The sequence below is a fragment of the Malurus melanocephalus genome, unplaced genomic scaffold, assembly GCF_030028575.1.
Source record: "Malurus melanocephalus ecotype Western Australia unplaced genomic scaffold, MMel_1.1 scaffold_104, whole genome shotgun sequence".
NCBI lineage: Eukaryota > Metazoa > Chordata > Aves > Passeriformes > Maluridae > Malurus > Malurus melanocephalus.
In genome coordinates, this window is record NW_026623336.1 from 878648 (window position 1) to 905106 (window position 26459).

General features: G+C 40.4%; 1 protein-coding gene across 2 annotated transcripts in view; it reads left to right on the plus strand.

Annotated features, from left to right (window-relative positions):
• The window catches only part of TRAPPC9 (trafficking protein particle complex subunit 9), a 438425-nt gene that overhangs the window by 403702 nt on the left and 8264 nt on the right, over window positions 1–26459 (plus strand). For both annotated transcript variants that reach the window (XM_057369163.1, XM_057369164.1), the window contains one exon: window positions 24621–24844. In XM_057369163.1, the coding sequence (XP_057225146.1) occupies window positions 24621–24844 (224 nt within the window). The remainder of the gene's footprint in view (window positions 1–24620; window positions 24845–26459) is intronic.

The following is a 26459-nucleotide window of genomic DNA, read 5'->3' on the forward strand; positions in this document are numbered from 1 at the left end:
TTTTCTCTTTCTTTTTCTCTTTCTTCTTCTTATCCTTATGTCTATTTATTAAGCCATTAAATAATTATGAAAAAATTAAGAGAATATTTCAAATGGTACCTCTAAAGAAGTGAGACTTGATAGCATTCTCTCTTCAAAAGTTAAACTAGAAATTTAAATTCTTAACTGAAACCATGTGATRAGCCATTATTATTAGTCAAATTGTTTCTGAAAGGGAACACAGGTTAGGAGATCAGTAGTCTGGTCATGCCAATGAATTGCTTCCAGTTTTTGTCTGAAAGTGAAGAAGTTGTAGAGTTGCCTCTAAGTTGATGTTCACAGCTTTTAGAGATTGGGCTGGACATGAAGCTTGGGACAGAAACCTGGTCCTGGAAATGGGACTGCTCAATAAAAGGAACACAGATGGTATTTGGATAAAAAATCTTGATTAAAAATGCAGAGGGCATTATTTTACAGAGTATTATTTTTAACAATTTGGGTTGCACAGGAAAAGCATCATGCTTAACATGAAGGCAGCTGTATCCCCCCAGCCAAATTTCAGACCCTGTCTGTAATGCCTGAAAATGATAGAACTGCTGAGGAAAAAGAAATCTATGCAAATTCTAAGATCAGATTGGAAACTTTTGAGTCATACTAGGAGCCATACTAAAAAAAAACAACCCTGCTGTTATTGTGCCAAAATGAATTCATCTCAATGGTGAAAGACAGAACTGGCATCTTTGGTCAATATTTATCAAGGATTATTGAAAAGAAAAATCTCTCTGCTGTCACTCAGACCACTGTATTATCAGAAGAAATTTGTGGTAACATTCAAAAAGMAAAAATTAACCAAAATACAAGTTTCCTTCTGGAGAAAAGCGATTTAACATTWAAAAAAAAACTAACTTCACTTGAGGTGGTGAATCTGCAGCCTATCAACCCTGCCATRTAATTTAAAATTTTATAACTCTCATGATTAGAAAATGTCAAGATAATCAAAATATAGAGGAAAATACAGCTGCTACAGTAAATGAATGCTCTGGAAGTACTCAGATTGTGTCATGCTGTAACATCTACATAGCAATCCTGACTTTTAAAACACTCCTGTTACACAGTGTTTTGCTTATACACTGCTTGAAGATGGTGAGGGTTTGGGTATGATTTCACAGTTGGTCTTAAGAGTGAGTTATTAAATTTACATTTTACATTTGATACACGGCTCTGATAATGAACCTGCGCTGCAGAGGAAGTGTCAAAAAGTTTAATTTCTTTTGTGCTCAAACCCTCCTTATAAATCTGTGTGAGTAATAAAATTATAATCACATCTTCAYGCCTCTTTGCAAAATAAGTGTAATGATACTTTATATTCCCTCAGCACCAGCTCTCTCAGGCTCCTCAGGCATTTTATAAACATTAATTAAGACTCTCACCTCTGCAACGTGCTGATCACCTTCACTGTTTTGGGAAGTGTCTRCCATATTTTGAGTACTCCAGAGCCACTTGTAAATATTAAACTCGCCAGTAAACTGAGGCAGGGCAGATAAAATTCTTGCAGCCGATCAGTAATTAAGGTTAGGGCTGTACTAAAAAACATTTTGCTTTCCAGTTCCCTGTTGTAACCACCTATGAGGACTTCAAAGTGTTTTCAGTGATTCAAATTGGTTTCTGAGTTGGAAGAGATTTAATTCATGCCATTAATGGGTGTAGGATTGTCAGTGCATTGTCACCTGGTGAGTAAACATGTGACAGTAGGACAGTCATGAACTGAAACACAGCACCATTAAAGGCYCTTCTCCTATATTAAGCTGTGATAGGCAGCTGTTTGCAAGCATAATCTGCCTTTATTAGGGTGAGTCTGTGGCTCATTTATGACTAAATGGACTCTTTTTCTGTTGGTCCTTAGCTTGCAATATGCTATTTTTTCCTCATTTTCCAGTAAAAAAATCGTACCTTCTCATGGAATGGTCTCTCCTCTGCTCTCTTGCCCAAGGCTGTTTTATTAACTCCTGTCTGACTTCCATTTCCTGTCATTTTCTGCTGCTTTTCCAGCTGAAAGAAGACAGTGGACATATCATGTCATAATTATTTTCTTTAGTAATTGCCACGAAGATGCTGAGTGTTTCCTAATTAGATCAGGCAGYGTTCATGGTGAAACCTCAGAGATGCTGTCTGAGGACACGAGTTTCCTTCAGATCTCAGTAATTGAGTTGTGCAGCCCATGCTTGTGCAACCTGAGTTTCTCCCTGCRACTCCTGGGGCACATCAGGGGATATTTTAAAAGAAAGAGAAAAAAAGCTTAATATGAGAAGTAATGGGATTTTTTTTCCCTCCCTGTTCTTTACGTATGCCACGGTGTGAAAATCTCCTTTTTACCTTTGGACCTCATCACAGTCTCATTTTGCAAGCAGAAAACTGGAGCTTGTTATACTGCTATATAGGTGAGGATCAGCTAAAAAAATTGAAGACTTAGATTGGTTTTGGGGGCAGATGGATAAAACTTATCCAGGGATTGAAAAACYGTTTGCAAATGTGCCATTATTTTGATGTGAAATAACTCTTCAGAATGTTCCAAATAGTGCCTTATTTTGCTGCTGGAAAGCTGTAAAATTGTAGATCATTGCACTGTAGATGAGATGTTAATACAGGGGAATTTGTGAGCAATATAGAATGGCTGGATACATTCAGTGTGCTGCTCTCTTTCATTTTTATTAGTCAAAATGAGCAGGGTAGTCAGCATTGGAGAGCCCTGACAGCTAGGATGTTCCACCAACAGGATTAGTGTTCATGGCAAATATTGGAAGCAATGGCAGCAATGGGAAAATTGCCCTTTATCTGGCACTGTGGTAGGTGGGAATATTGCCTTACCCTGCTATTAGTGTTAGGAGCACCTCCCTTGCACCTTTTTAGGTTTAATGGGTAGGAATTGGACGTTTATCTGGAGACAGGAATTGGGGTCCTTATCCAGGGATAACCCCCCAGGCACCAGGGGCTGGGATCTGATCCTCCCTTTGGCTTTTCCTGTGCCAGGCCAGCACAGTGGCTGCTGGGGCAGGATTAAATCATTCTCTGCACTGTGCAAGCATCATTACAAAACAGGTTAGGAGGGAGGGGAAGCTTGCTTTGTCCAGCTCAAAGTTGAGGTTGACAAAAGAGTTTCTGCCAACCCTCAACTCCATTGTTCTTTTGAAAATTGTTAATTTTTATTACAAACTCCTGGTGGTTCTGAGGGCTGTCCTGTTTAGGGACAGGAACTGGKCTCTATAATCCTTGTGGGTSTCTTCCAGCTCAGGATATTCTATAATTCTATGAAAAAAAGTGCAGTTTCTTGTCTCTGTGTCTTCCATGTTAAACCTGCAGCAGAACTGCCCAGGCCTTTTTTGCACATTTTTGCAGCATAGTGTTTCCCCTGAGCTCTCCCCATTGTGTGATGGTCAGACCCTGTGCAGCTTGGCTCACAACTTCTATTGAGCTTTCAAATCTACATGGCTAAAAATCAACTTGATCTTTAAAATAAAAATAAAAAAAAAACCTGTAGAAAATTGAAAGTGTCAGTTAAAAAATGGTCACGGTGTTTTTGTGTTGGCAGGTAAAATGATGGAGAAAAGGAAGCCATAGGTTAGTCAGGAAAAGGAGATAATTTAGTTTAATGTTAATAGCTGTGATTATTATCATTAATAATAATAATAATAATAATAATAATAATAATAATAATAATAATRATAATAATAATAATAATAGCAGATTATACTTTTCTGCTACAATGATAGAAAAACCAAACAAAGTCTGTTCTTCCCAGTTGGGAGCGATACTTAGGTATCTTTTTCATATCAGTTGTTATTACCTTTATTTGATGAGCTACTTAGTCTAAGTGCCTTGATGTAGCATCTAAAAATTACTTGAATCCTGAGGCACAAGCAGAACACAGTTACTTTGCTAAGGGGCAGGATGAAAAGGGAACCATCCCCAGAAAAACAGGTAAAAAGGCAGGGGAAGGGCATGAGCCATCTACTTCTCCCTTATCAGTCCTTGTGATCTAACATTTAATGATTCAAAATGCTGCACAAGGACTCCAAGGCAAAGGAGATGGAAAATGTTGCTGTCATTTCCAGGGCTCAGTGGATTTGCTCTGCTCACCAAAATCTCAGCCTATGTACAGGATAACCATGGAGGGAAGCTGATGCACTCTGCCTATCGGCAGCACAGCTCTGCTTTGGTCTGCTGGCAGTGTGGTTCAGTCACCTTTGTCTCTTAGAAAGAAATTCAGGAGTATGCTCCTTCTCACAGACTGAAGCCACTATGATATCTAGGATGGCAGAGCTGTGGTGGATTAGCAGGACTTTTTTTTGTTAGTTTTTTCGTTTTTGTCCTTTCTCCACATATAATTAATATAAATCATTAAAAAAAMCCCTCAACCTGATTCAACCTGGCTTTCCAGCAGAAGAGAAGATAAGTAGTTGCAAGATTCTAAAACATATTGCCATAAAATAGACCTGTGGCTGGATTCCTCCCAGTGCTTTGTGGTCTCTTTGCCATTTTCATCTGGTTTGGCCAGTCAGATTCGCCCCAAGGTCTGTAGGGTCATACACATAATTGAGACTTTTAAATTCTCACTTTGATATGAAACAGCAATTACTTAACTAGTAATTAATAACAAAAAAACATGGTATGTTTTSCTGCAGTGTGTGATAACAGTGAGTGCAGCTTAAACACAGCCTATGACTCAGGAGGCTATTTGCAAAATCAGAATCAAAAGAGTTGTAATTGATATCCAAATTATGCCAGTCAGGCCTGGTTTAAGAGTTTGTTGCAAAAATAATTGGGCCTGGATTAAAATTCTGAAAATCTTAATTGATCCCCTTGACTTTCCAAAGATTGGTGAGCATCCAAAGCAGAGTTTGGGGCATATGGTTCCAGCTATAGTCTGCCAGACATATCCTGAGAAAAAAAGAACTTTTCAAAAAAAGATATTTTGGACTCTACAGGCTTTTATAAAAATGAATAAAAGCCTTTTTCATTTATTCATAATCTATCAGATCTCTTCCCTTGCAGTTTTCAAGTAGAAGGTGTCATAAATGTTGCTGTATTCACTAAAATGAAAAACACTGTACTGGTGTTTCTCCTTAAATACCTGAGTATTGTTATTTGARTGCTTGCTGTTCACAGAGCCTGAAAACCAAAACAGCAGAGCAACGACCTCTGAAACCTGATACCAGAGAAACACAAAGCAAAACACAGAATCACAAAATGGTTTGGGTTGGAAGGGACCTTAAAGATCACCTTCCTCTAGACCAGGTTGCTCCAAGCCCTGTCCAGCCCAGCCTTGGACACTTCCAGAGATCCAGGAATRTCCATAGTTTCTCTCAGTAGCCTGTGCCACGGCCTCAGCACTCTCACAGTAAAGAATTTCTTCCTGGATCTGATCTAAACCTACTGTCCTTCAGTTTGAAACCTTCCCCCCTTGGAAAAAGTCTCCATTTTTCTTGTAAGGTCCTTTCAGGTACTGGAAGGCCATGATTAGGTCGCCTCGAATGCTTTTCTTTTCCAGTCTGAACATCCCAGTTCTCTCAGCYTTTCCTCATTGCAGAGGTGCTCCATCCCTTCATCARCTCTTCCATCAGGTCGAGATCCTTCCAGTTCTGGGAACACCTGAGTCCAAGGTGGGGTCTCACGAGAGCAAAGGGCAGAGCTCAATAAAAAACCAGGGAGAGCTGAACCCAGCCCAATTTCCTCATGCCTGGTGAGCAGAATGAAAATATCCTTTCTGAAATCGTTACAAATGTCAGCAAATGTCCCTCRTACAACAGGCCTGAAGAGGCTGCTAATGAAATAAAGGAAGGTAATTTAGCAAAGAGATGAGACACTTTGGTTTTCCCTTGGTGGTTAGCAATGACTCTGGTTTTTCCTGCTTTGTTTGAGTTGCTAAGGAACCTTATTTGCTCTTGAATCTATTTTTAATTGACCCCAAAATGAAGAGTTTTGTTACAAGAAAATGCTTTCTTGAGTCTAGATTTRTGAGTCAATGTCATTCAAAGGAACAGAGTTCATTCTGGACTGAGATGTCTGATGTTTTCAAAGCAATTTTTCGGTCTCTCAGAAAAATGTTAAAAAAAAAAATACAGACTGTAATGCGCTGAAGCCTATTAGGTATTTTGGAAATTATGATTTATTGGTTTAAAAAGTTTAGGAACAACTTTACTGTTCTTCCCCAAAGGTCCCCTTGAAAAAAAAGTTAAATTCCTTGTATCTTGAGCTAATTCAGATATAGCCACAAAGGAAACTGAAAAAAAAAAAAAACACACCAAACTGAAATGAGACTGTTGGTGGTCACAGTGGTGCTGCATGGTCTGACTTTGGGAATATGTATTTAAGTTTATATTCTCTTTAAAATAACTTTCACAAGACTTACAGGTTTGAGATGATGATGTATTGCTGTTTCATTTAGACCATCTGTCTTCTGATGCCCTGAAATGGTATTTCTTGTAGCGCAGCTCCTATCAGAGTTGTGGAATTATTAAAAATCAAATTTAATCCTTTTTTTTTTTTTTTTTTGCCAGGCAGAGCTGCTTGGCATCAACACTGTTGGTAAACAAACACAATCAAATATTCTTCCAGTGCTGCATTCCCATGTGTGTTTGTTGAAACTGCAGCTCGAATGAGGTTGGATGCAGCAGTTGTACCTGACTGCAAACAGGCACAGAAATATTTCCCTTTGCTCTCAGCTTGGAGAAAGCACGGGCTCAACAGGGAACTTAAGTCCTGTCCAAGGGCTTCCCATTGGAGATAAGTTTGCTGTAAGACAAAGTGCATCATTTTTTAAAAAGAARTTAAGTGGATTTCTGAGAAATAAATTAACACACCTGCGGGTGCTGCTGTATAGCATTTTGAGATATTGTATAAAGGCCAGGAAAATCGAAATTAAAGAAGATATGCAAGATTCTTCTTGACCTTTTGGCTTAGATCACATTTAGTATGGGATAAATTTAAGGTATCTTGTATTCAGGGATGCATTCGGTAATCTAATAGTCCTCCTCCATTTTTAACTGCTCTAATTGTATTTATCTTAAAATTATCTGGCATTCATTGGCTTTTCTGACAATTTTAATTTATTCTAGTATATTTTTCTAATGTCTTCCTTTGCCAGAGGGAAGTGGAGGATAGAAATATTACGATACCAACAGATGTGAGAGCGGAATTACTGTGAGACCAAAATATAGGCTATGACCAAGAGTAATGGAAAAAATTAAGATGGGAACATTTAGACTGAGACTGAAGGAGCCTTGACAGTAAGAKCTATTGAACTGTGGAGGTATTCCCTACAGGATATGGTGAAAGAAWCATAATTTTAAAGTTGAAACTAGACTGGATAATTTAGAAGATTTGCCATACATGGAGAAATCGTAGTCTTCTTACAGCTGGAGATTAGCTGTCTTTTCAGTCTCAACTTTGGCTATTTGTCCTCCTTTGCTTTAYTGAGCTACTTCAGTAGGACTGGACAGAATTTACAGAGAAGACAGTTTGCTGTGTTTGTGTAGAGGATTACCTGAGAAAGCTGGACTGCAAAAGGCATCTGTAGCTTTTTCCAATGGAGCTGAGAAGCAGCAGAGCTCTGATGTTTCTCCATTTCTACCTGCTGGGGGAAGGAGTGCTATGCCTGCTCTCTGCTTTGCTCCCCAAGGAACTAAGAAGACTGGTTGGTTGGTAACAAATCTTTTTGAGATCAAATATGCAGAATGCAGAATAAGAGATCTTTTCTTTGAATGGCTGTGATGGCATCTGTTATATGATAATATTGATTTTTGAKTCTTCATTTGAGAAATGTACCTTTCTGAAGCACTGAGTTTGATATTTTAAGAGAAGCTGGAGAGGAAAGAGCATTTTTAACCAACCTTGGTGTCAGGACAGAGTGTGAAGAACAACAAGGCCATGGTGATGGATGGAGATGGGGGCACAGCATTATGGACCAAAAGGATTCAATGGTTCTGAGCATCAAATGTGACTTTTTTTTTTTTTTTTTCAGCAGTGAAGCATAGTCAGTCAGGAACAGGAACCAAAAACAGGGTCAAGGGAGCAGGATGATGGCCCAGGGCATAAAGCCAGGCTATTTTGCCACTTTTGAGTCTTCTTCTCTGACCCCTTTAACAGTCTTATGTAGTGATTGCTGCTTTTTGGTGTGTTAGATGTGTAATACAGCTTTCAGTAGGGATTCACTCATTCCTGAGGCATCCTTTGGGTGCTGCCAATTTAACAGACCTGTGACAGCAATGTAGTGAAGATAAAGGAGAGAAATGTAAGAGAAAGCAAGCAGACAAGTAAACAAATTTTTAGTCTTTGGAGAAGAAAGGAGTTTTTATCTCCCCCTAACTTGAGTGATCTTCCTGAATAATAACTGTTTCAGAAGCATTAGGACTCACTTCATAKAATCACTGTTACCTTCATTGCTCCAGGTCCCTTTCTTCAAGGCAGTAGAAAGCTGGAAAAGCTGCAATTGTAACACTGGCTCTGCTTACTAGTGCTCTGCTTACTAGTGCAAACAACCTGCAGATAAACTTGGGCTGTTCTATTAATTAACAGCTGTATTTTTCTCTCCTGGAAATCTCAACAGAAAGGCCCTTCCTACAGCTGCCCAGGACAAATTGTTCAGCTGCCAGAGCCAAAGATGGCAGGTGGTTTTCCAGGGCTCTCAGTACAGCCTGTGTCACATTTTTATTCTGCCCAGGACTTGGTGAGTGGGCAGTCAGGGAAATGGTGTTTGCTGGCTTTGATGGCATTTCATGCCACGTCCAAGCAATAAAGAGCCACGCTTGCAAATGATCCAAGAGAACATTACAGTCCAAAGTTCCAGACAATGCATATTCTCATTACAGGATTCAAGTATTTTGAATCATTTTGATAAGKCTAGGCAAGGTAGATTGCTGCTCAGTGTTATTAACAGGAAAATCGCATCAGAGAACAAAGATTTGTGTAAATATTTCAGCAGACTGCAAGAAAATGAACGTCATGCTGTTCTCAGAAGGATTTTCCAAAGTGATTCTGCYGCGGTTGCTTTCAAATATTTAGATATATTGCTGGGGTTATTGTGAGTCCATGAATTCACAATGCATGAGTAAATATGTGCATGAAATACTCCTGCATTTGCAGGGGAAAGGCTGACTGAGCAAATGAAGCCCTTTTTTCATCTTGGTATCAGGTAGAAATGTTCCAGATATAACTAGACCTTGTACTTTTAGGCACAGAAAAGCTGTTACTGCCGTAGGAAGGAGTCTTTCTAAACAGGCATAATTCAGAAGAAAATTCTGTATGTAGTGAGCTGTGGACAGGGATGGCAAGGAGTGTGTGAGAACTCCCAAGATCTGAAATGCTACCGTGGATCTCAAACAGGTGGTCAAAGGGCAAAGGAAGTTGCCATGGTAAAATGTGCTTGAGGTAGCTGTTACACATAGATAGCTTCTAGCTATTAATCAATGATTAACCATTAATTAATAGTTAATCAATTAGCTATCTTAAMAATGAGCCTGATACCTGGAATGAGTGATTACATGCATTTCTCTATAAGCCTAGTGGATGTATAGATGGATGATTTTACCTATCATGAGTTCTGCAASGTCCTAATACCAAATTTCAATGAATGTAAATGGCCCAAATTCCAAATCCATGGTTGTTTTTATTAATTACAGTATCTTATCATAAAGCTAAAAGACTCTTCCTTTCTATACTATCRAACCACAGGCAGGAGAGAAATCAACCCCATGGACCCCGATCAAAAAGTATCCCCATGTATTTCTGACCAGGTTAATTACTGTTTACTCACAGAAGACATAATTACAGTTTACATTTTGTTAACCAAACTGAAGCTTACATTTTATGAACCACAGGCATGTTTCTAGGTTGAAAGGAGGTTTTCTTCTCTTCAGTTTTGTTCCTCATTCCCACTYCTCTGAACTTTTTTAATCATCTTTTCTCATTAGCAGAATATACTTGATTAACTCACTTGTTTAATGAGGTGCTTTGGGATGATAAAGACAGYAATCCATTCTGCTGAATGACTTTGAGATGCTAAAAATTAAATAAAACTTTTAAATACCAACAGACCTCCTGCTGGTCTTTACTGGTAGCTGCTCTTTGATGCAAGAGAATATTCAGTTCCAGTTTGTGCCCTGCCTTCAAGAAAAGTTGATTTTCAGATTATTGTTAATGACAAGCGTTGGCACACAGTGGCAGAAGTGGTTTCTTTTCTTAAAGAAGTACTTGGATTAGTTTAAGAATAGCTCAAGCTTGCCTGATTTTCAAGCAATTAACAGTTTTATTAGTCTTTTATAGAGAGAAGATAGTGATATTTATTTRTATTAGATCTCAAAGAAAAGCATCAGAGGAAATAAGCATTTGCTCATACAAAGCATTCTTTTCCTTGAGGCTGCCATGCTCTGGAAGGTAAAAATGGAGCCCAGCTGCAAATAAAATGGGGAAAACAAGAGGGTAGAAGGTACAGTTGAGTTTTATATTGTTCAGGTCATTAAGAACTACTGGAATTTATATTTCCTGCCAAAGACAATTCTCTTCTATTTTTCTGTAATTTTGCAGTGCTTTGTGTTGCGGTTTTGCTGCTTCTGTACTCGTGAAAGAAACCCAGGAGTAGTGTTGCTTTATTGCATTTTATGGTGATAAAGGTCTTGGCTCAGCATTTTTAAGACAGGGAATGAGTTCCCTTTTTACTGAAAGGTCCTGTGTCTGGAGTTCAGTGTGCCAAACATCTGGATGTCGCTTCAACAGCTGGCAAACTTGCTGGGGAGCATCTGCTTCCTATTGCAGCAACTTTTCATTGAGGCAGATTGAATGTGATGTCTRAAATGGCTCACTGCCTACATGGAGATTTCTCTGGTCATTATGTGACAAAGTGTTTTTTTTAAGGGCACAGATTTTGCCTGTTTTTGTAGAGTGCACTGTAGCTGCTGTCAGAGGCAAATGCAAGAGGCATTAAAAAATGGTCAGGAACAATGTGGATAAATAGGAAAACAATGAAGAAAATTCAGCAAAATCCTAGATTTGTAGATGTTTGCTGCTGAGCTTCTAAAATGCTTGAACTGAACTTTGCAGTTTTGAATAAGTTGCTTCATTTAACAGATTATTCTACTCTGATAGATATTTAAGATTGATGCAATTTTTAGAACCCTTTCAAAGTCAAACSTCTGATGAAGGTGATTAATTMTTTACCTCTGGTTTTCTTTTCATTYGTTTTGATCRGGGATAYTCCATTGATCAATTTGGCAACTAAATCTAATGAAATCTCATTGTATYTCTACAATATTAACATATAACTATGTGCTCTTATCACTACAAATGACCCAGTGATACCTTTATGGAAGGAGTAATAACTTGGATTTGGCCAGTGATCTTCCAAAATTACCATTTTAAGTCGTTGTTTCTCAAGAAAAGGTTTTAAGAGATTCTTATTGAGTGGGCTCAGCCAAAAAATTCATTCAGAGGAAAAGTCTATAAAGGGTTTCCTAACAGGGAATTTTGTAGCAGGCTGAAACCACCTGCACTCTTCCTCCATTCTAGCAATAACATCAAAACTATGGGTCAGGACACCTTGTTGGCTCATAGGAACATCCTTGCCCATCCTCATTTGTTCTGGGAATTCCATTTTTATTTGAAGAGTGAAGTAAGAGCTCTCTAGATGTGCACAAAGATACACCAGCAGGGAGATCTGCTGAGTGCTGCTAGCACTTAGTCCCTTGGAGCTCCTAGGCCCATTTTGAAAGTGTTTGATCAGTGAACCTCATGGGGATTAAGATTTCCAGTGAAGTTTCCTAAAGCTCTCAGGTATCTGAATGTGAAGAACTTCTAGGAAAAATTGACTGCAAGTTSTTTTGTTCCCACTCCCATCCTGACATTTGACATCCATTTTAAAACCTAAAACCAGGAACCACAGTTGGGATTCTCTGGATGAGCTCAGTTGTATCCCTGGTTTAGGGGGCTTGGAATATCTWTTCAGGACCTCTGTGGAAAAATAGTTCCGTTCTATTGTGGCTTATTACAGCCTCCTTGTAGCTGTTTATCCAGTTGTTCTGCTGTGGTTTTGCCATCAAGCATGCTAATGCCATTAATGGAAATGGATGAGAGAACTTCATTTGTTCCAGAGAGTTTTCCAGGAGAGRGCAGCCATAGTTAATTCTGGGTCAGTTCGTGCAATACAATGTGAATGTCGATTACTGGCAGTGTTTGTCTGCGGCGCTCTCTCGCCCAGCATGCTTTCTGTGCTTAGTCCTCTTCATTTGTTCTTTTGTTTGGATTGCAAGTGCGTAAAAGATGGACTTTTTCACAAATTAACGCTGGAAAAGACAACCCACATAATGGAGTGGTTAACTCCCAGTGCTGTGTACTTGCTGAAGTTGCAAATGCTCTTGGGAACAGTTTCCATTATATGTCACTGTTTGCTTTATATACTTTCCAAGCAACTCATGAGCTTCTCTCCACTCTCTTACTTCAAAGATATTTTTGGAAAAGCAGAGCCTAAACTGTTGCTAGAGACCTGAAAAATTCTGGAATAAAAATCCCTGGCACTGAAAACTTCTGCTTCTTTTGTTTAGAAAGGATCAGGACAAAATGATCCTCTCTCTCCCCCTCTTTACACGATGAGGATGCACATAAAGCCTCTCTTGGTTTGGATGCAAGGATGATAAGTTAGCACTGAGGAGCATATTCCACATGCACAATTTGGMGCTGTGCTGATGCAAACAGCAGCACCATTGATGCAGGTGGCATCACGAAGCTTCATTTAGTACTGCCCTCCCAGGGCTATGGCTTTGGCACAACTTCTGGGACTGGGGTGGCAACCAGGATCCCTGGAAATAAACCCTCAGGCTTTGTATTAAGGCTGCAAGGAAAGTTTCCTTTTAATATGATACAGGTAACTTCCTTTCTTGGATTAGTTCAAACCATCAAAAACTATTTTTCTTTTATCCTTTTTTTTTTTTTTAAATTTAAAACCCCCCAACTCTCTTTTCCTACACAGCTAAATTAAAACCATTTGCCAGACCTCTAGCTTGTGTAAATSCATGCATATTTCTAGTTAAAAATCAGGTCCCAGCAGGTGATAGGGCTGGGGAGGATTTTGTGTTCCTTTTTTGTAGGTGGAAACACGATGCAGTTCTTTACACTTCACATGTAAATTCACAGAACGATCTGTGAATTCAGGGGTAAACTAAGGCAGCCATGAAGTCTTTCCATACACTAAATTTCGAAGACTTTCAGCTTGAGATTTTTTCAGCTTTTTCAACTTCCTATACTTTATAACTTCTTTTTATTTCCTGGGCATTCTACTGTTGTGTATCAAACAGACCCACATAATCTCACAATACATAAACCATTGAAAAATTGTACCAGAGAGACCTTGTCAGACAATRCAGGGCTCTTTGCCTGCCATGGAGGGTGAGGAAATAATAATTTCTCGTCTCTGTTTCTACATCCATGGGTCTCTAGAAGGTGGAGCAGCCACCAAAGTGTGTCAGCAGATGAGCTCTGGCTGGCCTGTGCACAGTCTTGCAAAAATAATTCTTAGAAAAGGGACTTAATCAGCTGCCACACTACGCTGTTTTGCACATAATTGTGTCTGTCTTTTAAAATCCAGAGATAAAAGGACAGAATTTGACACCTGCTCATTTCTCATTTTCCCAGCAGCTCTCCAGGCTGGAGCACAGTTGCTGGGTTTGAGCGAGGAAAAAGGTTTTGCCACCCGGGTTGTCAGTGAAAAGGTTTGCAGGAATGCTTTGCAGCACTTGACAGATGAAGCCCAAGGCATGGCTCGCAGTCTTGGGTATGGAGAGGATTTAATTTTTTCCTCTCTCTAGCTGAACTCAGTGTTTCTTTTCTTCTCTTCCCCACCATGTCATATTTGYGGTTTCATTAAAACACCAAGTTTTCATCCTTTGTGAACCCCATTGTGCTGATATCTGMGGTCTCCATTCCCTCCAAATGCAGTGGAGGAAAAGAAAGGATTTCTGGGCTCTTACTTTAAGTCTTTTCTCAGAGAATTCTCCTTGAAACAGCATTATTTTTATTTCAATTTACTTTTCTTTATGGTTGGGTTTCCTTTTATCCCCTCTACACCCTTCCAGCATGTCCTATAAATCCTCAGGCTTTGCCTTTGGTTTAGTGTAAGACCTGTTCTTGTAAGGAGCTGGTACCTCAATGAGACAGCATGGGGATTTTGAGAACTTACAATTAAGAGTTTTTCTCTATCTTCTGGAAGTCCCCTGCCCCTCTCAGTTCTTTTTGGTAGTTTATTAATTCATTCCTGCTTAGTGAGAACTCCTTACTTCTCAGGACAGGTTAACTCCTCCCTAAAATGTCTCAGTGTGCCCACATGGAAAACTGATGTAGTGCTCATTTCTTTGCCCCACCCAATTTGAGACTTGAGATACACAAAGAAAGATATTTTTAATTTATTTAAGGTTTGGTTGTTTTTGTTTTTGTTTTGTTTTTTTTTCTTTAAATTTGTTTCTGCTTCTCTAGCAGCACTGTCTTCCCATCCCAGGAAAATACGTCTGTGTAGTTCTAGGTGCCACACAAATGATTCTGCTAAGCTCTTAAGAACATGAGTATTATAGTCCCTAAGAGCTTATAGTCTTTGTCCCTGAGTGTTTATAGTTAGCAGGGAGGATGGATAGGGAAAATACAGCTGAGAAATGAGAAACAAATAATTTTTCCCACAGCTTGCAGCTCACAGGTAGCAGTGAGCACAGTTTGCCACCTCTGCAGCAATCACCAGGTTTCTGTGGTTATTACTGAAATCTCAGCCACAGGTTTCRAGTGGCACAGGAAAAGATGGGGCAGCATGTGGGGATTTAGCCTGGGCTGAGCTGTTTCTGTAGCTGGAAATCTGGGAATGATATCCATGCAAAGTTCTGTGTGGGCACAGCCAGGTCATGGGACTACAGGATGATCTTTGGTGCAGGGGCTTCGGGAGAATAAAAGTTTGGAGGTGCCAAAAGATGACATGAAGAGACTTTAATTGTTGATTTTTATAATCCAATTAGATCTCAGAAGAAGGCTTGGCAGTGTAGGCAGAGCAAAAAGGTCAGTTTTGGAGAAGTTTTGTAAAAAGTGGCATCAGGATTTAATCAGAGGCTGGAGGTATGAGTCATGAGAGGATATCAAGTCAAAGTGAAAGCCAAGATTGGCAGGAAAGAGTCTGATTTTATTTCTGAAATTAAGACAGGTATGGGGAGGAAAGGACTTCATGAAAAATTCAGGAGCTAGATTTTGAGCATGTTCCGTTTTAGAAGTAGTAAATTATTAACAGAAATATCTCAGAGAAAGGCCAAAAGTAGTTAGGTTTGATGACTCTAGGCTTAAAGATTTCTTGTTTTCTGTAAGCTTGATTGTTATTTGAGTGTTCATATCCAATCTAGCAAGGAAAAATATGGATTTGTGTCACAAAGGACAGCTGGAAACTTCCATCTACATATATCTATTACTGCAGTTGTTTTGTGCATTCAAATTGGATTTTGAGACAGGTCACGATACAGAATCAGGATGCAATCAGAATAAAGAAGGCATGGTAGGGTTTGACAGTTTCCAGCTCAMATCTGCCTGGATTGTTGTCTCATGCCTTAATGCAAAAATAGTAGAATGGACTAACCACGAGTAGGGAAAATGRAAAGAAATAGCTCAATCCATTGGCAAGTGAAACAAGTAAGAGTCAGTCATTAGACAGAAATAAGCAGTGAGTGAAAATCAGATAAACTTGATGAAGAATTTGTCCATTTTAATGAGCACCTCTGTTTTTGGGCCCCTGCAGTATGAGGACACTGGGCACAGGTAACCACACGTCACCCCTGCCCACACACAGAGTGTCCCTGGGCTTGTTTGATATCTCTCATTTAGCTCAGCTCGTTGCATTTCAGCCCTGGCTGGGCTGAAGGAGGCCCGTGAGGCTCAGTGCCCTGCTCTCATGTTTACACAGCCACTGAGATGTGGTAAATCATCTACCTGCCTGTTAATAGGGGGGTTATACATTATCTCGTACCAGGCTCTGGCTGATCYATGAGGACACAAAAATTCTTACAACCTGGACGTCTCACACAGTGTTTCATGATTCTTTTTTTAAGACAAGCTTGGAAAATAAGTCACAGGCCCACAATTTTCCTTTAAATAATCAGTATAACTTTTTTTTTGCTTACTTAAAGCATTTTGCACCAGTGTGTCTGTACATCTGGGCATGGRGAGGCTGCTGTCTCATCTCTCTTCTCACCTGCATTTGCATTTTTTCTGCTTCAGACAGTACCTCAGAGATCTCTTCATATAGGCCTCAAATAAGACAATTATACTGCACGTGGGATTAGTTTAATTAGCAATTTAAAAAACCCAACAAACTCCCTGTTAGGTATGATCTCTGTAAGAGTCCAGAGCACCACTGTGTGCCTGTTAAAAGGAYAATGCAGAAAATACTGTTTCCACTTGAAATGGTAGAAAATCCAGATGAAAAAATAATCCACTTCCATATTGCCATATTCCATGAGAGTTTGCGTGACTGGATCCCCATATTTGACTTTGCGTGCACAGAATTGGGTACAGGAGCCCAGCTTTGTGTCTCTGCTATTGAGTGGGCATTACTTCTCTTGTGAGCACTTGTAGTTCACTGCCACCTCCATAGAAAATGGGCCACAATCACCACTGTTATCACTGATTTCTAGAGCAGGTAACGCTCCTTGGAGGTCTGCAATCCATCCAGTGTCTAGCCTAAACCTGCTTTGAGSTTGAGACACGCTCCCAAAACAGCACAAAGTGCTACAGGCTCCTTTTTTACCATTAACGCTTTCAGCTGCAAGTCAGAAACACTGACAGAGTTGGCATGAAGCTTTTCAAAATCTCTTCTGCAGACGGAGAGGTTTGTCCCACATCCATCACTGCAGAGTGGCAGAAAAAAGGAGAAAATTTAGTCTCATTATTTAACCAGTGAGAAATGAGATGATTTGTTTTCAGTAAACTAAACCTGGGTCAGGTCACGTCATGGTGTGATTTTTAGGTTTGTCCTGTGCAGAGCCAGAAGCTGGATCAATCATCCTTGTGGGTTCCCTTCCAGTTCAGGATATTCTATAATTCAGTTGAGTTCCTGCAGTGGTTTTGCACAAAACTGCCAATGTACCAAAAACAGTGTTATTTGATACATCCTAATATGTTTTAATTTTGTTTAAATATAGGGCTTTTTTTTTTCCCTCCTTTTTTTTGTCCCCCACAAGGCAGGGGGGGACTGAAAGTAGCCCTGACACAGACAAGTTATAGAAATAAAGCTTTCGGTAACCTAAAATAACATGCAAATTCCAGGCTTGTGAAATTTCAGACACAAGAAACACACCGTATGCCAACCTGACCTCGTRGCTGTGTAGCAGATAATGAAAAGAAATCTTCGTGAAACCTGCCTGTGATGAACAGATAAAAAAGGGTTGGCCCACATTCATAAATGAGACTATTTAAGCAAGCTGGGGCTGTGTCATAGAATATTTTAAAATAAGTCAAAAGTAGCTCAGGCTTACTGGAAAACACAGAGCTTTGAGCATCTTAAAATTTTAGGGATCTGTCTTTGAGCATTTAGATTAGGACTTGACACAAGCAGTATAAACTCMAAAGTGATTTTCACTTGATAGCAAATTGGGCAAAGCACCAAATCTCAGGTTATCTTGGCTGCCAGAGGAGAAATGAGACAAGCAGGTGCCATCMATGTGCCAGCAATTTCTTAGGGAAGGAGAAATGTCTGTCATAAAAGGCATGTGTGAAGTAAAATAACTCCCACCAGAACCAGGGAGGTTAAACTGAACCGACACATTTCTGAAATAAATCCGTGGTTAATGTGCATTCAGTTTTTAGGATCTCAAGTAGAAGCTGGAGGCAGCCAAACCCCAGAGCACGAGTCGTGTTCGTGCTTCCCTCCTCAGCCAGCGTGACCCTGGTGTTTGGAGTTAATGCAAGAAGGTTGTACCACATTTAGGTGTTCATAGCTGAGATCAAGCAGTGCTGAAACTGAGTGCTGGTCACGTGTTTTGGGGATTAAAATTGGACATAAACATTCTACTGTTTTGGAGGAAGAAATCCTACTCAGGGCARATGASAAGATTGAGGAGTCCTTTTGCAAGMGAGTCCCAYGGGGATGCTGCAGCACCCTCAGCCCGTTGCCATCACAGAGTTAAGAACAGACACAAACTGGGARCAATTTGGCAACAACGATAATGGGACCAGTCGGGATCTGTCATCAGCATACTGGGCACTGCAAAAGAGTGATTAAATAGGAAGACATGGGCAATTATCAAAGACTAATTGCTTATTGTAGCTAGAACTATATTTTAAATGTGTTTTTCTTTTTAATTGCTTTTGGAGCGAATAAAGTGTCCTTAATTCAATTCTGAAATGTTTGGGAACGGGAAGCCTGCCAGGAATCGGGCAGCTCAGAGGTCTTGTGAAAGCAATTGCCTCTTTCACCAGCCTRTATTCATGTCCAGTTATCCCATCCTCTGCCAACTTTGCTGTTTTCTGGTTCATGCCCCGACGTTGGCTGAAGGTCTCTGGGTTGTTGGTACTTGCAGGAASCTGCAATAGCTTGTTCATATCTTTTCCTGTATTTTTCATTCATCACTGTCCAAGGGCCTTGACCCGACGAGGAGCTGAACTCTTSAGTTCCACAGGGGGTTTGGAGCAGCAGGCTCTGAGTGCAAGGGCAGTTTTTAGGACAGGACTAGCASTGGTTGACAAGGTGAGATATCTGTGTAATCTGAACCTGTTACAGCACAAACATCTGTGTATATCTGCTCTCTGGTACTACTGACTGCAGGGAAATTAAGCAGGGGCTGGATTTGACTCAGTATTGTGTCAGTATAACAATGAATGAACATGAGGATGTTATTCTAAATTGAGATGCTCAGGTTTGGTGCGAGGAGCAGGTCCAAATCACAGACAGAAGGTTTAATACAAGTATCTAGGAGGGTGTTGTGTTATTAAATAACAATTCAATGTTTTCCTGATGAGAGTGACAGGGAACTCAGTTTTTATATTCATAGAAATATCTTTTGTATGGATATATTCAGCTCTGAAAGTACTGAAGGACCTCATCATGGACAAAAAAATGTAATCAATGCTGCATCTCTGTGTGCAAATAATTTGCAGGAACAGTTTGGAAAATAAAAGGAATCTGGTCTACATTGGGGAGAACAAATGCAAAGAGGGGAAACAGAAACTGTGTTTAGGTTCTTATTTTAAAGGAGGCACTCAGGAAAATCCAAGGATCCTGTTGTCTCAACAGATTGCCACATGTCACCAGCTCCTCAAAGCAGCCCAAAATCAGGCTCATGAAACTGCTGCTGATTTGACACAGAGCATGAGGGGAGGGGTGGGAAACTTGCTTGTTTGGAGACAGGCAGGATCAGCTTGCTCTGTACAGAGAGCTTGCYTGTAGTACAGGTTTCTTCTTCCTTTCTGGTCTTTTCTTCCACATGCATAAAATGCAAAATTACAAATGGACAGAATTGTTCAACCTATTTCTGAATAAATTATTTCAAAAATAATTCGCTTTTAATTGTTAAGTTCCTTGCAAAATCCTGAACAAAAACTTCTGCAAAAAAAGAGAAAGGAAAAAAAAATATTAGGAAGTTGTTCCAGACACCGTGGCTGCCCCTTTCTGTACTCTTTTAGGGTAATTAGAAGCAAATCTGGCCTGGGCAAACATTTTAATCAGCACTTCAGGCTTTGTGAACACAGAAAAACTGAATCATTCTGTGAGATCTTYGTTGCAGCAACTCTGGCTTGGGCTCTGGATTTTTGGCTTTCCTCCAGGTTTTTGGCTTTTCTGTCCTACCTGATGAACATTTTCTGGAGATGTCAGTGATGTTGCTGCTCCTCTCCACTCCTCAGGCCATGGCTCTCCTGGTTCATAGACCAAAATGAGTAAAATCAGTGTTTTGTAACAATTCTAACAGCATAGCAATGGTTGATTGGCAGAGCACCTTAACTCTAATAGCAAAGATATGCAAGACTTGCCTTTCTGCTTTTAAAGATCTCTTCCACRTTGTATGTGAGGGGTATTTACTCATGTGGGCATCTCATACCTTGACTTTTTGTTGGCCAGCTTGCTTGGGCAAAGCCATTTCTCTGTTGGACCAAGTTCCCAGCTGCAGAGAATGGCAGAGGCCAGTGCATGTGCATCAGCTGGGGATTCAGCATCCAGTTTAAAAAGAAATATCCAATGAGAATTTCTCCATCCCCTCCCTTGAAAGATGAGCAAAACCACGCTGCCTTTCTCTGCAGCCTGTTTTTTAAAATCAGCTCAAAAATGAGGAGAGAAAAAATTGCTGGAATATGTCTTTCCATAGAGATTAAATGCATTTGTATGCAGCTTTCCAAAATTAAACTTTGACTGTGGCAAAGAGGGACTTGGGTGTGAAAATGCAATTAGCTGTGACTCAGGGCTCCTRACATGCAGGGGGACCAATGACTTGTGAGTTCTCACATGGAAATTTGACAAAGTTGAAAGAAAAACTTACTGTGTATTAACATGAGCAGGGTAAATAACACAAAATGTTATTAATGCTTGGTATTCATTTCTGAGAGGCTCCTTTCAGTGATGTAGACAGAAAAGCACCTGGCATGGTAAATGATGTTTTTTCTTGTGGAATAGTCATTGTCTTCATGTTAGTAAGAGTCATTTCCTTWTCTTGAGAGTTCTGAGATCCTGAAAGAAAGGCATTATAAGAATACTGATGTATTATTTTCTCATAATGGTCTCTCACAGACTTCCTGTGGTGTCAGTAAGCATCACCCATCAGCTGGGCCATAAAGCACTTTTTCCATCTTAAAGATTAATTTGTAGAGATCCTAAAAGGCTTGGCTAAGGCTCTCAGTGAAAAAGCAAGGCTTTCCAATCATCCTTCTCAGTGGTTGTATCAGCCTCATCCTCCACCTCCCAAAATGTGTTGGATAACATTTTCTGCCTTGATACAATAATCACTCAGGAAAGGTCCTGGAGAGAAAAMAGAGTGTTCCCGTGCCTGGTCATTAATGTGTGTCACAGACAGTGTCTGTCCTTTTTTCAAGGCATTGCAGGGTAATTTTGGCACTCAAGGATGCCAGCATAGTGGGCATGGTAGGTAAATGATCAGGAAAGGGGGTGGGGAGGACAGCATTCTGTTGGCTTATTAGGTTGCTTCAAAAATTATTTAACTTTTAATTAGAAGGAAATTGGGAGATTGCTAGGTCTTTATGCTTTTTTTCCCCCTTCTGGCAGCCAGCTGTTCTGCTTCCACTTTTAAAATGCAATTTATATATGCTGTTTGAATTAAGCTTGGTCCTTCTAATTTTCTGAAGTGCTGCTTCTCTCRTATCTGAATCTTTGTAGGATGAGATACAGCCACGACTGTCTTCTGTGCTAGTGACTGCATCTTCTGATTCAGAGCTCCTGTACTCCGAAGCCAGTAATGATTCACTCTCACAGCAGTGGTGTGAGCAGTCTCAGCTTTTAGGTGCCATCTGTGTGAGTGAGCTGAATCTGCAGAAACGGGACCCTGTGCACATGGCTTTTCCTCTGCTCACGGATGAAAATATTAAAGCAAATCCGTATGGTCCATGAGATGTTTTCTGTGTCAGGAAGGGAGTAAAGCTGCCTGTCAAACCAAGCTGTTCTCTCTGATGAAAGGGGGCTGTTTTTAAACACTCCTTTCCATAGTATTTTGCACGCCAGCCATGTGTGCTTTCTCATCTGACATCTCATTGAGATCCTTGGCTCCGGTACTGCAGGAGGGAAGTGTGTTCTGGGAAGGAAGGAAATTATCTCTCAATATGTACACAAACACGTGTGCGCACACACACGCTCTTAAATCAGTCTAAATGAATTGAATTTTTTTTTTTTCGGAATGCAAAAGAAAATTAATCTGGTTGAGCCAGACTTAATTGCTTCCCTTTTGTTTGGATTTTCTATTTTTTTTCATGGAGATATTAGAAAGAAATGCTCTGAGCTACTATTAGATACAAAGGTAGAGATAGAGGGCAAAGGGTTCGTTTACAATTCCTACAGCAGACCATTGAAGCTAGAAGGCAAGCTGATGAGCTGCTTGGAAATATAGATTTATCCACTATGCTTSGGGAATATTTCCAAAGATTTGTGCTGGTCTGGGGATCTAACCCTTTGTGCAGCTGTAAAACCCACTGGATAGAGGAAGCAGGAAAAAAGTGGGTTTGGGGTTTTTTTTTCTATTTGTAGTTAATGAAAGGAGTCACCTTGCAGGGGAAGCTGGAAAACATGAATTGGTACAAACTAATTAAATAAATGCATTGCTATTGAAGGAGCAACTGGACTTGTGTGTCAGGAGACTGGGAAGCAGACAGGTTATCCACAGACACACATTGTGTTTTGAGAAATTCAAGTCAGTTAATCCCTGACGATGGGGTACCATTGTAACCACCAATTCACCTTCATGATCTTAGGGCAGCACTGCAAGAAGCAATTTGATCACCTTGGGCAGGAAAGCCCATGGCATCACAGTGCGCTGTTGCAGAAGAAATCCAAAGCCAAAAAGGTTTTCTGGCCCTTCCCTAAAATGCAGTGGTGGCTATCACTTCCTTTCAGAGAATCACAGAGAGTGGCAGGGACCTCTGGAGATCATGGAATCCAACCCCTGTGCAAACAGGGACACCTAAAGCCATTTGCCATGGACACGTCCAGATGGCTTCTGGGTATCTCCAAGGATGGAGACTCCTCAACATCCCCAGGCAACCTGTGTCAGCACTGGGTCACCTTCACAGTAAAAAAATATTTCCTGATGTTCAGAGGAAAGCTCCTGTGGTTTTGTGTGCACATTTCTTCTGCTCCTGCCACCAGGCACCATTGAAAAGAGCCTGGCTCTGTCCCTTTGCACCCTCCCTCCAGGTGCCCATCCACATTGCTGAGATMCCCTGGAGTCTTCTCCAGGCTGAACAATCCCAGTTCTCATGGGAGAGGTGCTCCAGTCCCTTAATCCTCTTCATGACCCTGCACTGGAATCTCTCAAGAGTGTCCCTGTCTCTCTTCTACTGAGGAGTCCAGAACTGGACACAGCACTCCCATCAGTCCTCTCCAGGGCTCTAATTGTCAAAAAAAAAAAAAAAAAAAGTTTTGAAACGAGTTGTTCCAACTGGGACACCAAGTTATCCAACTAGCTTAAACACTGAAGGGGTTTTTGTGCTSTTTTTGCCATACCTCTTGTATCTGACGCTGCTGCATTTGGGCAGCTTTGGTCCAGCAGGGGTTYTCTTCTGGGTACCTCAGCTTGGCTGGCCTGACCTCTGAAATAAATGTTCCTTTCTGAACTTGTTTCTTCTTTGGCAATAGCTTTTGTTTATTTTTTTTTTCCAGTGGCTGCGTTGAGGCTTGTTCAGTTTGCCAGGCTAAAGGGCATAACAAGAACATGCATCATTTTGGACTTTTTGTCTAAGGCAACAAAACAAAACCAAGTTTAAAAAAAATCACTTGGGTGTAATTTTTTTGTCTGTGAAAACTCCTGAAGCATAAGAATAGTGTCTTTCYTTGACAAGGGGATATTACCAATGTAAATCCAATGCAGAGGAATAATATGATGTATGTCAAAAAGCAAGCAACCGAGGAGGAGCTGGAGTGAYGGAAATGCCCCACGGGCACATGAGATTGTGGGGATAGGTATTCACACAAAGGATCCTTTCTTACATGTGCCCAGGGCTTTCTCTTATCTCTGAACATGAACCCATAGTGAAATAGAAATGTTCCTGTATTAATAGTGCATTGGAGATAACCCTCCTCTGAAAAATACAGTAATACTGCACAACTGGGAGCCCTTTCAGAGCAGGGAATTGGACTGGCAATTTCATAGCGTGTTGGTAATGAAACATTTTGGTTCTGTATAAGCAAATGGGCAAGGTTAATGGACACATTACTCGAGCTGTCACTGTCCCAGCAGTAACCAATTTAGAGGCTTTATATTTTCTGCTGTCCCAGGAASGGAAAGGAAAGTAGAAAGTTAAAAATAGACATCTGAGAGTGATTTAAAGTGCAAAGAGTGAACAAGCTTGTAGTACTCTGGTATAGTTTTAAAATCCCTTTTTTCTTTACAATCTGGACTTTAATAGATGTATTACATAGCAAATTCTGCCAGTATAYGTCCTGTTCCAAAAGCTTACCTCCACACAGATGGATTTATTCTGGCWGTACCACACAAACATGGGCCTCCAGCCCTGGATCTCTCTCACTGCTGTTTGTATTGATGGTTCCTGTTTGTCTTCCTCTTCACCTGATGCTGTTGATTTGCAGAACCATGAGAAATTGTCTGTGGCTTTGGCTTTCAAGWAAGGGGGTTTAAAAAATATCTTCTGGTACCTGTGTATAGATCATAATGGTTTTTGGTTTTTTTTCATAGCTCTTTCCACAGCTTTGGACAGATATCAGGCCTTCATGAGCTGGTTTGTTTTTTTTGTTTTTTTTCAAGTAGGTGCCCTACACAACAGCACAGCATTGGATTTTCTTTTCCAAATTTAACCTTCCCACATGTGTTTTTGCTGAGGTTGCTTTTTTCTTGTTGAGCCTCCTGTCAAGATTAATACATTTTCTGAAACAGGTGCCCAACCTAATGARGATTTGTTCCCTTGATTTGCAGATATCCTTGTTGACGGCAAGGTGTGTGACTGTGACATCGTGGTGACCTGCCAGGTGGGGGACCCTGTCCCCTTGCAGGTGAAGTTGACCAACTGGAGCAAGCACAGCGTGGGGCCCTTCGCTCTCACCGTGATGCCCTACCAGGATTACCAGAATGGGGTGCACAACTACGACCTGCAGGATGCCATCACCTTCGTGGGCTCCAACACCTTCTACATCGACACTGTGAGTGGTTTTATGGCACCTTTCAGGATTTGGAATGATGTGCATTTGCAAGGGGCTTCATTGGTCTATTGTGCATTTTAAGGCAGATTAATTTATGGAAAGCCCCATGAGTATGGCAGCTATTGCTAACAATGCTGCTGGGTTCATCTGGAATGATCTCTTTGAAATGATTTGGGACTGCAATTTCCTACCATGTAAAGCACTAGTAAATTATCAGAGGCAGCAACCCCCGATCTGACTGAATGGGAACAGGTAACCCTAGATTGAATGTTCAATACCATATTGCCAGTCCCTCGAGTCACCCAGTGCAGCCTGCAGTAATAGATTTTAAATAACTTCTCTTTTTTTCTTTAGTCCATAAGAAATATTCCCCAGGCTGAGCAAAGGAACTCAGCAAATCAGTTTTAGTCAGGTCCTGAGGAAACRCAACAGACTGCAAAAAGAAAATGCTAAACATTAATGGCCAATCTGATGAGCTGGTTCATTTCCTGGATGCTTAGAGTGTACCGTTATAAAACCATAAAGAAATGTTTAAAATGAGGGGGGAAAAAAGAGCCCCTTTTTAAAACAATAGAGATTATGATTTTTCTCTCAATTTCTTTAGAAAATTCAAGTCTAGGAGCTTTTTGCTTCTAAGGCAAGACACTGCAAATACAGATGAAGCTACTCTCCCCCACATACTTCCCTCCCAAAAATGCAACAACCAAATACATGGAATGAAACTTGCAGACAATGCTGCAGAATGGAATAAGCAGCATTTCTGGAAACTCATTAAATAAACATGAAGAGGGGGGCAAGTGTTTGGGATAGTGCTTAGGACCTTTGTTTAGGTCRGCTCTGCAGATTGGTAATAAAATGTACCTGTCAAAATTAAATATATAAGTGAACCTTAATTAGAAAGAAATTAAAGGTTAACCRCAGGGATAGTAACCATGCATATTTTTCAATTACGCATCACGGARGAAAATATTTCTAAAAGCTAATGAGCATGAAATATACCATCAGCTTGAATTTTAATGGGGGCTAACTGCATTCTTATAGCTGAATAATTTAAATATGTCAACAGCAATCATCCAGAGATGGCTTTCTTTGACTCTGTTTCTGACAATGTGGAGTTTTTAATCAGAGTGGTGGTGTTTGGATGCCCAGCTGCCAAAGGGCCTGACCCTCCAAGCTAATGAGGGAAAAGGGAGATGTCAGTGTGATGTATTCTTACCTTCTGATTGAGTCTCCTGTGGGGCAAAAAGTCAGGAGGTCGCATCTCTGGTGCCTGCCCAGGCAGCCTTCTCATACGTTACGGTCCCTGCTTTTGCCCCGTTGCTCAGTATTTTGACATTTCTCCTGTAAACACAATCCCCAAGAAGTTAAAAATAGAATTGTTTGCTGCTGCTTGTCCTCCTTTCCATACAAAAAGGTGAAATGAAGAAAATGTCGACTCTCAGACGGGARGTGTTGCATTTCACGGTGCGGAGTGTTGATGCTACACAGGGAAAATGCTTGGTCATGTTTCTTTGGGGCATTGAGCCCTGAGCATGGAAGAAAATCCTTCAGCACATCCAATTCTGTCAGAGGCCCTTTCTTCCCTTATAATAACTAATTTAGTAAAAGAGAATAG